At 38.9% G+C, this 13,349-nt stretch overlaps 1 protein-coding gene across 1 annotated transcript in view; it reads right to left on the bottom strand.

Annotated features, from left to right (window-relative positions):
• Positions 1-3,429: 3,429 nt before the first annotated feature.
• Positions 3,430-13,349, bottom strand: part of TMEM200A (transmembrane protein 200A) — a 56,487-nt gene continuing 46,567 nt past the window's right edge. The window contains exon 2 of the mRNA XM_086632081.1: positions 3,430-4,921. Within this exon, the coding sequence (XP_086488207.1) occupies positions 3,430-4,905 (1,476 nt within the window). The 5' untranslated portion in view covers positions 4,906-4,921. The remainder of the gene's footprint in view (positions 4,922-13,349) is intronic.

Raw genomic sequence — 13,349 nt, forward strand, 5'->3', positions numbered from 1 at the left:
AAGGCAGAAGTTCTTGGAAAGGCTCAGAAAAAGACTCATAGAAAGAAAGAACTTAAGATCATGAGACTAAAGCAATCCAGGAACTTTACAAGCTGCCTGAAAAGCTTTTCAGAGAGAATATTGCTGCTGTAGGTTAGAAATATTTCCCAACTTTCACTCAGCAGAAACTAAAGTAATGCTGTATTTTAAGGATAAGTAAAACCAGCTCCAGGTCTGAGAAAGGTACTCCGATAGGGTTGCAAAAAAATTATTTTGCTAATATATGAGGTGAGACAGATGTAGATGCCTACCTCCAAAACTGACAGCCCCAAAAATTTTGTTGTTATAACATTAAATTTAACCTTCTTTCAAAACCAGGCTGGTGGTGCCAGCTCGCCTTTCCATCCTTTACAGAGCTCAAGCATTAGAGCAGCCATCAAGATGGGTAACACCACGCCTTTTGCTGCTGAGAAAAATCATGCCAACACCTTTCCATCCATTCAGCCATGTGCAACTGAGCAGCTGGAGCATTTGCCAGTCCCTCCTGCTGAACTCTGGGGGATCCTTCCCCTCTACACGGCACTGGTGAGGCCACACCTGGAGTCCTGGGTCCAGTTCTCAGCACCTCAGTACAAGAGGGACATGGACATACCGGAGCCAGTCAAGTGAATGGCCACAAAGATGATGAAGGGACTAGAGCATCTCTCCTATGAGGAATGGTTGAGTTGGGACTATTTAGCCTAGAGAAGAGAAGGCTCAGGGGGATCTTAGGATCTTATTAACGTGTTTAAATACCTGAAGGAGGGTGCAAAAAAATAAAGGAGCCAGACTCTGAAAAAAGCCAGGTGCACAGTGACAGGACAAGAGGCAATGGGCACAAACTGAAACACAGGAGGGTCCCTCTGAACATCAGATAAGACTCTTTTACTGTGAGAGTGACCGAGCACTGGCACAGGTCTCCCAGGGAGGCTGCGGGGTCCCCCTCCTTGGGGTTATTCAGAAACTGTCCGGACACAGCCCTGGGCAACCAGCTTTCAGTGTCCCTGCTTGAGCGGAGGGGTCGGACAAGATGACCTCCAGAGGTCCCTTTCAACCTCAACCGTCCTGTGATAATCTGAATGAAATACTCCATTTTTGGGTCATTTGGGAATATTTTTGTAGTTGGTCTGTCAACCACGGAGTTTCTTTGTATGGTGCTATTTTGATTTCTTGCTTTAAGTCAGTAGCTTTACCTTGGTCTCCCAAGTGGGTAAATTTTTCCAAACTGAGTACATTTTTCGGTACCAGGTATCTACATTAAAATTAAAAGCTCATGCCCTGCTATACTTACAAAAGGACCACTATTCCCACATATGATGGTACCCAAAAACCAGTCTTGTAAGTTATGATTTAATGTAACTATTAAGGAAATAAAAGCTTATATTATTCATGTCTTTAATAGTGTTTTCCATTTTTATAAGAATATTTACTTAAAAATAATACTTGCTATAAAAAGAACTGGATGTTCTTTTTATACAAAATCTCCTTATATCAAAACCACTTTGAATACATCTCACATTACATGGAAAAAAAAATAATTCAGCCTTTACATGTGTAGGGATGTCATTGAAATGAATGCCAATATCTAGTGGCAGGCTAAGATATTAAGCATGATGTTATATACAATGTTATGATACCTAATTATACTTTTATATGGGAGATTTGAGATCATAGAGGAAAAACAGGTCTTAAACCAGATATATGTAGATAGACATTTTATTTTATTTCAAAAAATAGCAAATGTCTTAAGAACACAAACCAGAAAGTTATTAAAAGCTTCATAGCAAAATATTTAGCCAACTCTGTTACAATATATGGGCTTGAGGTTCTAACAGTTAACACTATGCCTCAATTCACTGAGCAAGTAATGCTCCTGACACATTAACATCACGCAGTCAAAATACGGAGCTGAATACTGAAAAAAAAAAAAGAAAAAAAAAAAGAGGGTATTTTCACCTTTGATCTTTCATAATCAAAATAATTGAAGAACAATGACATTTCAACAGGTTTGATTCTTTTTGGGAAAAGCCATTAAAAATAATTCCTGAGTATTTAGGTTAAGCGACTATATCAAAACCGAGCAATTAAGACTAACATCCTGTTAGGTGAGCCTTGCAGCTCCAAGTGACATTCTCTATCACGGCTGTCATGGCAGGATCACAGCCTAAATTCCTTAATGAAATACATGAAAACCTTCCGGTATGCACACTCAAATTCTCATTTTCTTTAGCAACAGCCTACAACCGTCAACTGTAAAGCTTGCTTTGCTGACAAAAACATTGTTTTAAATGTCACTTCATTTTGCAAAATCTTGTAATGCAAACTGCCACAGCTAAGCCTCCAGTGAACCATCACACCAATAATTATGTGAAACAGATAAATCAAAATTTAGGCAAGGGTCTTTCATGATATGTTAGTATACATATTAATTGTATGCTTTGTATCAGTATTTTGAACATAGAGATCTAGTTATTTAGCTTACAGCTATTGTAATGAGAGGCAATATATTCATTTTCCATTATTTTCTTCAGATGCATGACAAAATATCATCTTATTATACACCATGTTTCTAAAATCCTGTTGGCATTCATCGTGCTCCTGTGATTTTAATTGAATCTGTATATTTTGATTTTAAAACTGCTGCCAATCAAAGTGGTTTAGAGAACTAATCCCAGAAGAATTTTCAGATTTCTTTATAAATCTTTTTATATATGTTTTCCCAGAATTACAGGATTAAATTACAATGGGTGTAGAAATATTATTGTACAAAGCATAGTTAATAATTCACAACACTGGTATTCAACTTGACCAATTACAATGAAGTCACAAAAATGGTTTTAATTATACCCACTCTTTTCTATCCACCCACCCCATATGTAAACAAATTCTCACAATGACAATGGCAAGACGGCAGTTACTGAGATGTACCGTATGTGAAAGACAACACCTAGGATAAAGGCCTGGATTTGACAATTCCAGTATGTGCTCCCACTCACTTCCCATTCTAGACTGCAAGCACTGTTTTTTAGACTCTTGCAATCACTAAATAAACAGAACTAAAAGGTAAATGGAGCTTTTTTTCTAATGCAGGCTTCTGAAGTCGAATTGATAAAAAGTAACATGCTTATATAGAATAAAAGAAATAACAACTTGGGGAAAAATAGGAATCAGTTGTACCAAAACTCTCTGAGCAATGATAATGTACAGTATTGCAGCCGTTATGTTACTAAGACAAAAAACTGTTGGCGTTACAAAGATGAAGATCTCTGTTCACACAAGCCAATTTTAATGGGCTATTAAGCATTTGGTTAAAAACAGGCTTGTACTAGTCTCACTGAAAAGGAAACACTTGTCAAAATGTGGGTTTTTTAAAAAATACTGTATGACATCTTCTAAATTGCGGTTTAAATATTAAAATCTTGTTTCAGAAGTTCCTCGCTTCAGGTTGTTACTCAAGAACTCATCATGTTCAAAACTCAAATTATTGTGAGATCTTGATATCATAAGAAGCTTTTCCTTATTAGTAAAGTCTTTCTTGACTGCCGCTTGTGGCACAAGTAACCTATCCATGGGGTCCTCTTTGTTTTCTAGTTTCATGTATCCTTTACTGTTGCTCCGATCCAGTCTGGGCCAGCTGGGGTGTTTCCTTTGTTCAGCTTGGACAGTGAGCGTAGACGGACCCCTGTCCAAGTCCAGGGACTTCGAATGTGAAGACAGAAGATGCAAAGAAGTGTTGGACCCAAACTGTTTCCTGGCAGCACCAGGTGATAAAAGCTTTCCTGCGCTTGGTCCGAGAGTCATAGAAGATTTGCACTGATCAGACGGAGTGTCCACAAACGAATTGTGCCGTGGCAGCATGGTAGCAGCTGGTCTGTAGGATTCATTGGTATCAGTTAGAGGAATGGCCAGAGAATCCATCGACAGATTTCTAGACCGACTCCGAGTGATCTCCGAGTCCTCAGTTATGTTGTCTATACTGGGCTCATCAATAACGCAGTTATTCAGTTTGATCACTGGCAGTGTGAAAGCACTAATGGAAGATGACACAATGGATTTTGTTTCACACTTTAGAGAGCTAGTGTTTTTGTCATCTGAAGCCTTGCTTGAGTGGTGGTAAAGTCCAAAGACTGAGCCAGATTGCTCAGTCAGCAGGGGCGGCATGAGGCTGCCAGTGGTCCTGTCTTCATTTAGGGTAATCTCATCTTCTTCAGCAGAACTGTCCATTCTAAAATTACCCTTGAAGCCAGAGAAAGGCGCAACCGTGTTCGCAGCCAGCCGTGATGCACACGAGCCCCCACTGTGCCTGAGTTCTCCCTCCCCCAACAAGCCAGTGAAGGCATCGTTCAGCTGCTTTTGTTCCTTGATCCTCAGGGTGTGGATATCTATTACAGTGGAGTATATGTCTCTCATGTGTATGATTTTTGTTTCCTTGTCACGGTTTTCATGCAGAATGGCATTTGCACAAATAAAAATAAAGATTCCGATGCCCATAGTAAACGGACCCAGCATCTTCATCTTATCCGAGTGCATATGCTGTTCAAAGAAACGCAGTAAAACGCTTCCTTGGCTTCTCAGGACCTGGGTTTCATTTACAGACAGATTATCTTCAGATCCTAAAAGTTGTTCCTTTTGGGGCCAGTATCCCAGGATGGCCATTGCAATTCCCAAGAACGCGATAAGCACTCCCAAAACAAGGAAGAATCCCGATGGAGAATAGAGACGGATTTTGCCCCTGACAATCACTACATCTGCCCTGGGCCGGCGTCTAACTGGTTTCTTCTCCTCAGAAGCTGGTGCTGTGGCAAGATTTACATGTTGCTGAGATCTGGCAGAGTCTTGCCTTTTCAAGGCAGCCAGTCCTGTTATGACTCCTCCGGTTGCTATCATAGTTCTATATTGTGCCCTGGGGAAAAAAAAAAAAAAAAGAAAAAAAAGCAGAAATATTCAGGCAAGCAAAGGTTGTGTCTGCATGTATAAATAGCACTTTGTTAATCTGAAGGTACTTCTTAATAATCAAAATATTCATGACTTCAAAAAAGCTACTATATCTTACTTTAGTTATGAGGCAGTAGCAGTTTTGAGATTCTTAAAAAAAATTTCCAAAAGACTTTTATCACTGTAAATATAGGTAATAAATCTTACACCAGTGACACAGACAGTAGCAGAAAGCTCTTAGTGGTGACATATCAGAATTAAAGACAAAGATATCCAGAAGTTTTAACAGATGATTTATCTCTGGACTGGTCTGCAGGAAAGTCAATAATATATTATTATCTTGTACACATTTTAGATCATTTTAGCACTTCAGCTAATAGTTCTTTTAAACTGTGACACACAATTCTGAATATAGATCATTCTACATATCCCCTTTAAGAGATCTTGCCTTACAGATTTCAGCATACACTAATATATATTTATTCCATCATTTAAAGAAGCTTTTACAAAGTCTATTCAGATCATCTGAGTCTCAACTACAGAATCATTTTTGCCTTTCTTAATAAAGAATATCTAGATCTTTTTCTTCCCCTCTTAGTTCCTCAAGGACTACAAATCAAGAAGCTCAGTTTAGTTTACCAGATAAGAAATCTTCATAAGTTTTAAGGTTACCAATTCAAAACTTAATCATTTTATGAGGAAAACTTTTCAATTTAGACTTACTTTCATACCTAGCTGTTTATTCATAGAATCATAGAATGGTTTGGGTTGGAAGGGACCTTAAAGATCACAGAATCACAGAATGTTAGGGATTGGAAGGGACCTCAAAGGATCATCTAGTCCAATCCCCCTGCCGGAGCAGGACCACCTACATCAGATCACACAAAACACATCCAGGCAAGTTTTGAACATCTCCAGAGAAAAAGACTCCACAATCTTAAACATTAATGAGGTTCCCCCTCAGTCTTCTCTCCTCCAAGCTAAAGAGACCTAGCTCCCTCAGCCTTTCCTCATAAGGGAGATGCTCCACTCCATCATCTTCGTGGCCCTGTGCTGGACTCTCTCAAGCAGTTCCTTGTCCTTGAACTGAGGGGCCCAGAACTGGACACAATATTCCAGATGCGGCCTCACCAGGGCAGAGTAGAGGGGGAGAAGAACCTCCCTCAACCTGCTAACCACACCCCTTCTAATACACCCCAGAATGCCATCATCTAGTGAAGATGGCATCATCTAGTTCTAACTCCCCCTGCCATGGGCAGGGACATTTCCCACTAGATCAGGTTGCCCAAAGCCTCATCCAACCTGGCCTTGAACACTTCCAGGCATGGCGCATCCACAACTTCTCTGGACAACCTGTTTCAGTGCCTCACCACCCTCAGAGTGAAAAATTATCTTCCTTAGATCTAATTGAAATCTGCCCTCTTTCAGTTTAAATCCATTGCCCCTTGTCCTATCACTACACGCCCTTGCAAAAAGTCCCTCTCGAGCTTTCCTGTAGGCCCCCTTTAGGTACTGGAAGGCTGCTATGGGGTCTCCCCGGAGCCTTCTCTTACATGAGAAACATTAACCATCATGCGTTTAAAAAGAGAATGCCATGTTTGATACTTTTTTATGAGTAAGAGTAGCAAATGAAATAACACAGTTCAGAATAACTGTATTTTATTTTACAAGGCATCTTATAATCAGACTCAAAAATCATTTCTGACTTTAATTAATGAATATTAGAACGAATACTAGACAATATTATAAAGTAAAATTAAGATACTATAAGTGAGGTATGAAATAATTACATTCTGTTTGGTGGCATTACTAGGCTCACAGATAAAGACAGGATGACAGTCTGTCGCAGAGGAAAAGGTTCTGTGTCAAAGCTGGAGATGATTTAACAAGCAGACAAAGCTAAAGTTGGGCTGAGTGAATAAAGCGAGAGGCTGAAAAGCAGAGGCAAAGCAAACTGGTGACTGCTTGCAATTTACAGGCAATAATTTTTATCAGATCTCTTAAAATATTTATGTTTTTAACAAATCCTAACAGTACTCTTGTGCATAAAAAAGATTAGATCTATCATGGTATGAGAAACCAACAGACTCTATATTTGGACACAATCATGGATTTCCAACATAGCAAGCAGGTGTCACATAAGCATATCTACAAACAGAAATCGGTCTAAGCCTCCAGTTATGAACTTCATCATGAAATTAATAGGGAATTTGAGATAGATGGCCAAGTGGAAGGACTAATCCAGAAACAAAAAGTATCCAGTGTTCATTATTATCTGTTCGGCAGCAATTCAGATGACAGACAGAAAGAGCAGAAAACTGAATTCCTTCCCTGCACCATCATTATTAAAGGACAGAGCTCTTCCTTTCTCTCTCTCTCTCTCTAAACCTTTTCTTTACAAAGGAGAGACCTGAAAAAAGGCCCAGGAAGTTAAGTATACAGCATTTTCTGAATTTCTGAAATAGATATTCATAGTATTATTCCAAAAATCTCAGAAATTTTACATTTAGAGTCAGATTTCATGTTCTTAATCTCTCTGGAAATTCTCACCCTTTGCAATTCACTTCCATTTTTATGCTATCTGAGCAATTTCAATAGTTCAATGCCAATTTATTTCTTGAATGCTTCATGAAAAGTTTTTAATGCAACAATTTAAAAATCCCCCTAAGAAAGTTATTTAACATTGATAGTCTTTAAAAATGAAAACAAAACTTTCTCATCTCATATGCCTATGTGTTTAAGGGTTTCTACCCAAACAAAAGATCACTATTCTGTAAAATAACGTTTTGAATCTCTAGACAGAAATAAACAGGACTTATCCGTTATAAAAGCTGTTGTATTTTGTCGTGACTAAATTAAATGTAATTACTTTCCTCTAGGAAATAAATTAAGAGAATTATGGCATATCTTCACTGAAATGAATAGATCATTTAGCTATAATCTAGTTTGTTCCATTATTTTTTTCCAGATCCCAGACCTTTGGAGGGGACAAGGAGTTTCCATATTCATGTGGCATTTTACAGGCACACATCAACCCACTCTGTCCATTCTCAGGGCTGCCAAGGAACTGACCAGGTATGGCGGGATTTGTTATTTTGGGTACTGTACTGTGCACCTGGAATGCATCAAAGAATGAATGGAGTAAGCTCACATCTGCTTGCTAAATATTTTAAACATACCTCTAGCAAGAGCTTCTCTCTAACTCTGAAAAGCAGAGCCAAGAAAAACATTCTTAAAAACTACATCTTAGGGTGTCTTTCTATAGAAAGTTATTTGCAAATTTTACAAAAAATTGCTGGAAAACTACATCTCAATTTCATTATTAATTGGTCTCCAATAACTTGAAGGAGTAATTGAGATCTCCTAAAATGAAAGCAAGATGTCTCAAGCCACCTGGCTCGTCTTCTCCCAGTATTTCAGAGGAACAGGTTGTTCCTCCACTCACTTTACCTGTATCAGAAATTGGATGCAGAGGAGAGAAAGTCTGCCTGCAACAAGATGCAAACATATTTTATACACAGAAAGAGTCTCTTCTTTACTTTTGAGTTCACATCAATATTATTAAATCTCCTTTCTTTCATGGAAAAAAATCACAACTAGGTTTGTAAATAAGCCACAGTGTTGTAAGGCTTACATGCTACTTAATACCAACAAATGAATTTTTATCTTTAACATCCAAAAGAATCAATGGTATTAACAGACATATTGGTATGAGATGATTTCATTTCATACAGACAGCTTTTCTGAAACCTATTACAATGAAGTGCATTTTAAGATGGAAACTTTTTTTAGAAAACACTATGTTTAGAATAAAGTGACATCGTGGATTCACTTGAATTATTCTGCAAATCTGTTTAGTTTCACCACATAACTGCCATAATGAGTGCCAGTGACAAATGCTGCTTTTCTTATTTAACTTAGCACAGTGATTACCTTCAATTTTACCCTGAAGTCTGACTCAAACTTCTGAACAAGCAGACCTTAAGAAGACTTTGACTCAGAGGTAAAGAAAGATTATGCCAAGAGCTCAGACAGAATCTCTTTGGTGGCACTTGAATGACAGGCTTGCTCTAAAACAAATCAGATGATGGTAAAATAGATATGTAATACAGAAAAAGAAAAAAAAAAAAAAAAAGGGACAGACCTGTAGTTCATTTTCTAAAATTCAACTGTCTTGCTGATACAAAAGCACGACAGCTGCCATGCTCCTTCTGAAGAACAAATGTTGAGTGACTCTCTAACCTCATAGCTGCTCTGTTTGTTTCATCCTCACAAGAACATCAGGTCCAAAGGCCTGGAGAGCTTAGAGTTTTAGTCTTGAAAGAAACAGTGGCCCAGATTTATCTCTACATTTAACTTCCCTTTGTATTGTGCTGTTGCTACAGAGTGGCCCTGGCATCAGCCCTGTCAGCCACTCAAAGATGACCCAAGAAAAGCCTGTCTTGGTATAGATCACGGAAAGCAGCTCCTGCTTGCTCTAGCTCTCGCTCTGCATTGTTCGCACAGAGGAGAATGACTCAGGCTCTTGACACTTCAGTTCTAACCTCCTCAATGGCCATTGGCAAGATGTACTTCACCTTTCATCCAGGCTGTAGGCTAAGCCCAGTCCTCCACGTCTGGCACGCTCTCTAGGAGATGCCCCAAAAACCTCAGCAGCAAATGGAATAACAGGTTGTCATGTGCCCCTTGGCATGAGGAAAGGACAGACCCCCCAGCAGCTGCTGCTGATAGATCTCTCAGGCAACTTTAGCCCCAGCAGGGCCTGCAGAGACTCACGTGCAAGGACAGAGGAGAAGAGCTAGAGGGAAAGACCTGGACAACACCTGTAAAAGTGGGTAAGGAGGCATGAGCGGGCTGTAGCCCATCTAAGAAGAGAATACTAGAGTCAGAGGGATAAATTCCCGCAGGAAAAGTTTGCAAACGTGATGTAAATTGGTAATGATAAAAGAAGCATCGGTCTGGGATGTGGAGTGACATCCGCTTTTTCCTTACATCACACTGGCTACCCAAGCCGAAGCTGCCAGAGAGGCCGGAAGGGACTCTCCATTATTGCCTTGTCATGCGGGGAAAGGTTGCTCAGATGCTCAAGGAAAGGCTGTCATAAAGGAAACCTAAGAAAGAGGGAAAAAACAGCTTTCACAAAACAGTTTGCTGTGAGTAACCACTAGACTTGCATTCGCCAAGCAAAGAATGAAGTATTTTTCCAATCAAGTCAAGAGCTCAAACAACCTAAATCAACAAAGAAATGGTAGATTCACCTCGTGATACAAAGGTAAAGCACAGGTAACTTATCACAGACAAACTGTGATTTAGCACAGGTGGACAAGGACCCTTTTCTCCTACCAGTACATCAGGCTATCACTGATGATCAGACACAAATGTGGTGCATTTATTCTGCTATCATTACCCACATCTGACTTTGCCAGCCTACAGAAAGGAAGGGAGGCAGGAGGAAGGTGACCTGGGGGCTCGATGGAGTAGCTGCGGAGCACAGAGCAAGTTGAACAGCCTGGACTCCTCCACAGGGAGGAATGGCAGAGGAGGAGTAGGTCAGAGCCCTTTTAAAGCCAGGAGCTTTACATTACACAAGTAATACCCAGTTATCCTCTGGAAGCTAAGCAAATGACAAAATGGGTGGGATAGGATTTGAGCCCAGTTGACTCACTGATTGATTATCCCAGATATGAGAGATGTGTCAACTGCAAGAATCAATTACAAACTCTACATTTCTGTTCTAACAGCAGCTGAGGCAAGAGCTGCTATTTAGACAACGGCTCTAACACTAGGCAGTCTAGGAAAATCCAAAAGCCGTGTGTGCAAGAACACAGATTCAATGGAAGGAACTGACTTCATACTATGTTCTGGTGACTCCAACAAACTTCTCCTGGTTCTACAAACTATAGTAGACAAACTACTGGCTGCCACCTTAATATCCCTCTTTCCTCCCTAATGACTAGCATCACCTCAACTGTACTTCTGTCAACTAACTTTTTTTCAGAGATGGTCTAACTATTAAAAATCCAATTAATCTCTCAGCGATTGTTCTCAAATTGTAGTAAGCTTTAAAGCTTGGGGCTTCTATTTTTGGTGCATAAAAGCTTATCTGATTTTTTTAACTACTTTGGTACTATAAACGTTATTACTTCTACCTACAACTTAGTCTTTTGAATGTGTATGTAGTCTTTTGAACTATACTGAGATCTTACACTTAATTTTAAATGCATACCAGTAGCAAAGTTGGGAAGCAAGCTAAAGAATACTAGAATTGTATTTCTTTATTTGTTTTACTCCAGATACATTTCATTGTCCCTTACCACTTAACAATCTGTTGTTTGTATAAATATTTCTCATTTACTGTTTGAAAATTGATTGAAATTTAATTATGTTCAATTATCAAAACTGTACATACTATTTCCCTGTGGTTTAGCTTTATGTAAAACTTTCTGAAAAGTACAACTCCTGTGTTTCAGCAAAGAATTAAACATCACTGCAGTAAGAAGTAGTGTGTGACAGAACCTGGTTTATATTACCATAGCATTACCTATCTTACTATTTCAGCTGATGAGGAAATTTATTTCCCATTAGTACTTGATTCATTATCATTTAAGTGACTCAATTTCAAATTTTAACAAGTGGAAAAATCTTAACATCACCAAAAGCTTCTTTTACCTTTGATAAACCTGGAGTCCTAGAAATGAAGGAGGTATGTGAGAGACTGTTTACTCACAAAATATTTCTCATAATCAAGAATGCAAATGATAAATAAGAGAACTGATAACATAACTGAGTAAACAAATCAATATTAAGCTGTATTTAAGACATCTATACTTTTCTCCTGATGATATACATATTGATGTTATCTATGGATAGAGGTTGTCATCTGGTACAATCTGTTGTATTCCAAAGGTAAAAATATGCAGTTTTATAGGCCAAAAGGGATTAATCATTCTGGTAGAGATAATACAGCAATAGCCAAGCAGAGGGCAGTTCCACAAGAAGCAGAAAATCATCCCAAATTACATTTTTATTTAGCAGTTTAACAAGCAGCCACCTCCAAGTGCCTATCATACCAACAGACTACCTTATGATACATCTCTCCACTCCTCAAAAAATAAGCTGATTGAATAGATTAAAAAAGAAAAGCAAGCAAGCAAAAGACATCTTTTGAATTCATTATTGTGGAGTATTTTAAGTGTACTTTAATTGACAATAGGTGAGAAGAAAGCACGTGAAATGCGGTATTAAAAATCGTCATAACCTCAGCTAGCAAAGGAGGACAGGATGCCTATTTCAAACATTAAAACTTTGAAATTCCTAGCTGAAACAAACCCTTTGGGTTCAAATTCCCTTTAATGGTGCCTCTTTTAGGCTGTAAAGGGATAAGCTTAAGGACTACTCACATCCTTTTAACCTCCTGCTTGCCAGTCAGATTATGGAAGCTGGCCAAATCATGCAAGCAGTTACACAGCATAAAAAGGAAGAGGCAAGCTGCACATGGGTCAGGCAATGCCATAGCACCAGGGTGTCCGAGTGGCAGCAGCAGGCAGAAGGTCCATCACAGAGATTAAAAACTCTTCCCTGGATATTGGTAGACCATGCAGCTGTACCAAATGGTCTGCATTTGCTTTACAATACTACTATGTTAAACAGTAAAATCCTTGCACTCATAAGTGGAAAATAAAAGCTTGGTATTAAGAACACATCAAAATATGTTGGGAAATTTAAAGTCCAACAGTGATTCATTTATTTAAAAAATCTGGATCTGGCAGTTTTCAAATCTGCACCATACCGGTCCAACCAAGACAACAGGGGTCCAGCAGTTATCTCTGCAGAATCTGTGAAAGATAACTAGGCATGGCACATCACAATTTCCCTAAAAAAACCAAAATTTTTACTTCTTTAAGAGATCCAGGGGGTCCACAAATAGTGAAGGACAGAAAACCACTGATTTGAGTGGATCTAGAGGATGGACTGAACACACATTGGGAACAAAAGAGAAGCAACTCATTGCTCTACTATAAAAAGTCAGATACTGAAACAAATGAAGGGAAAATGAGTACTTAAAAAAAAAAAATCCAGGCTTTAATGAGAGTGATAAGATCCCATTCTTATATATATATTTCTGCAACTATACTGTGCCACACTGATTTAAAACATATGCAAAGAGGTACCTTTACATTGAACAAAGGGGCACAGTTCCCTTTTATCAAAGTGACTTTGATACAACTTCCAGGTGTGGGAAGTACTTGAAGGAGCCACACTGAACCCACACTGAATGTACCACGTCTCTATTTGAACTTACATCCATCCTATTTCATTAGCAGGCCTGGGCCATGGCATTCCCTATCATGACCTTTATGACTGTCCACTACCTTGTGTCCCGCTTTAAGCAGGAC

Source organism: Tauraco erythrolophus, chromosome 2, assembly GCF_009769465.1.
Source record: "Tauraco erythrolophus isolate bTauEry1 chromosome 2, bTauEry1.pri, whole genome shotgun sequence".
Lineage (NCBI taxonomy): Eukaryota > Metazoa > Chordata > Aves > Musophagiformes > Musophagidae > Tauraco > Tauraco erythrolophus.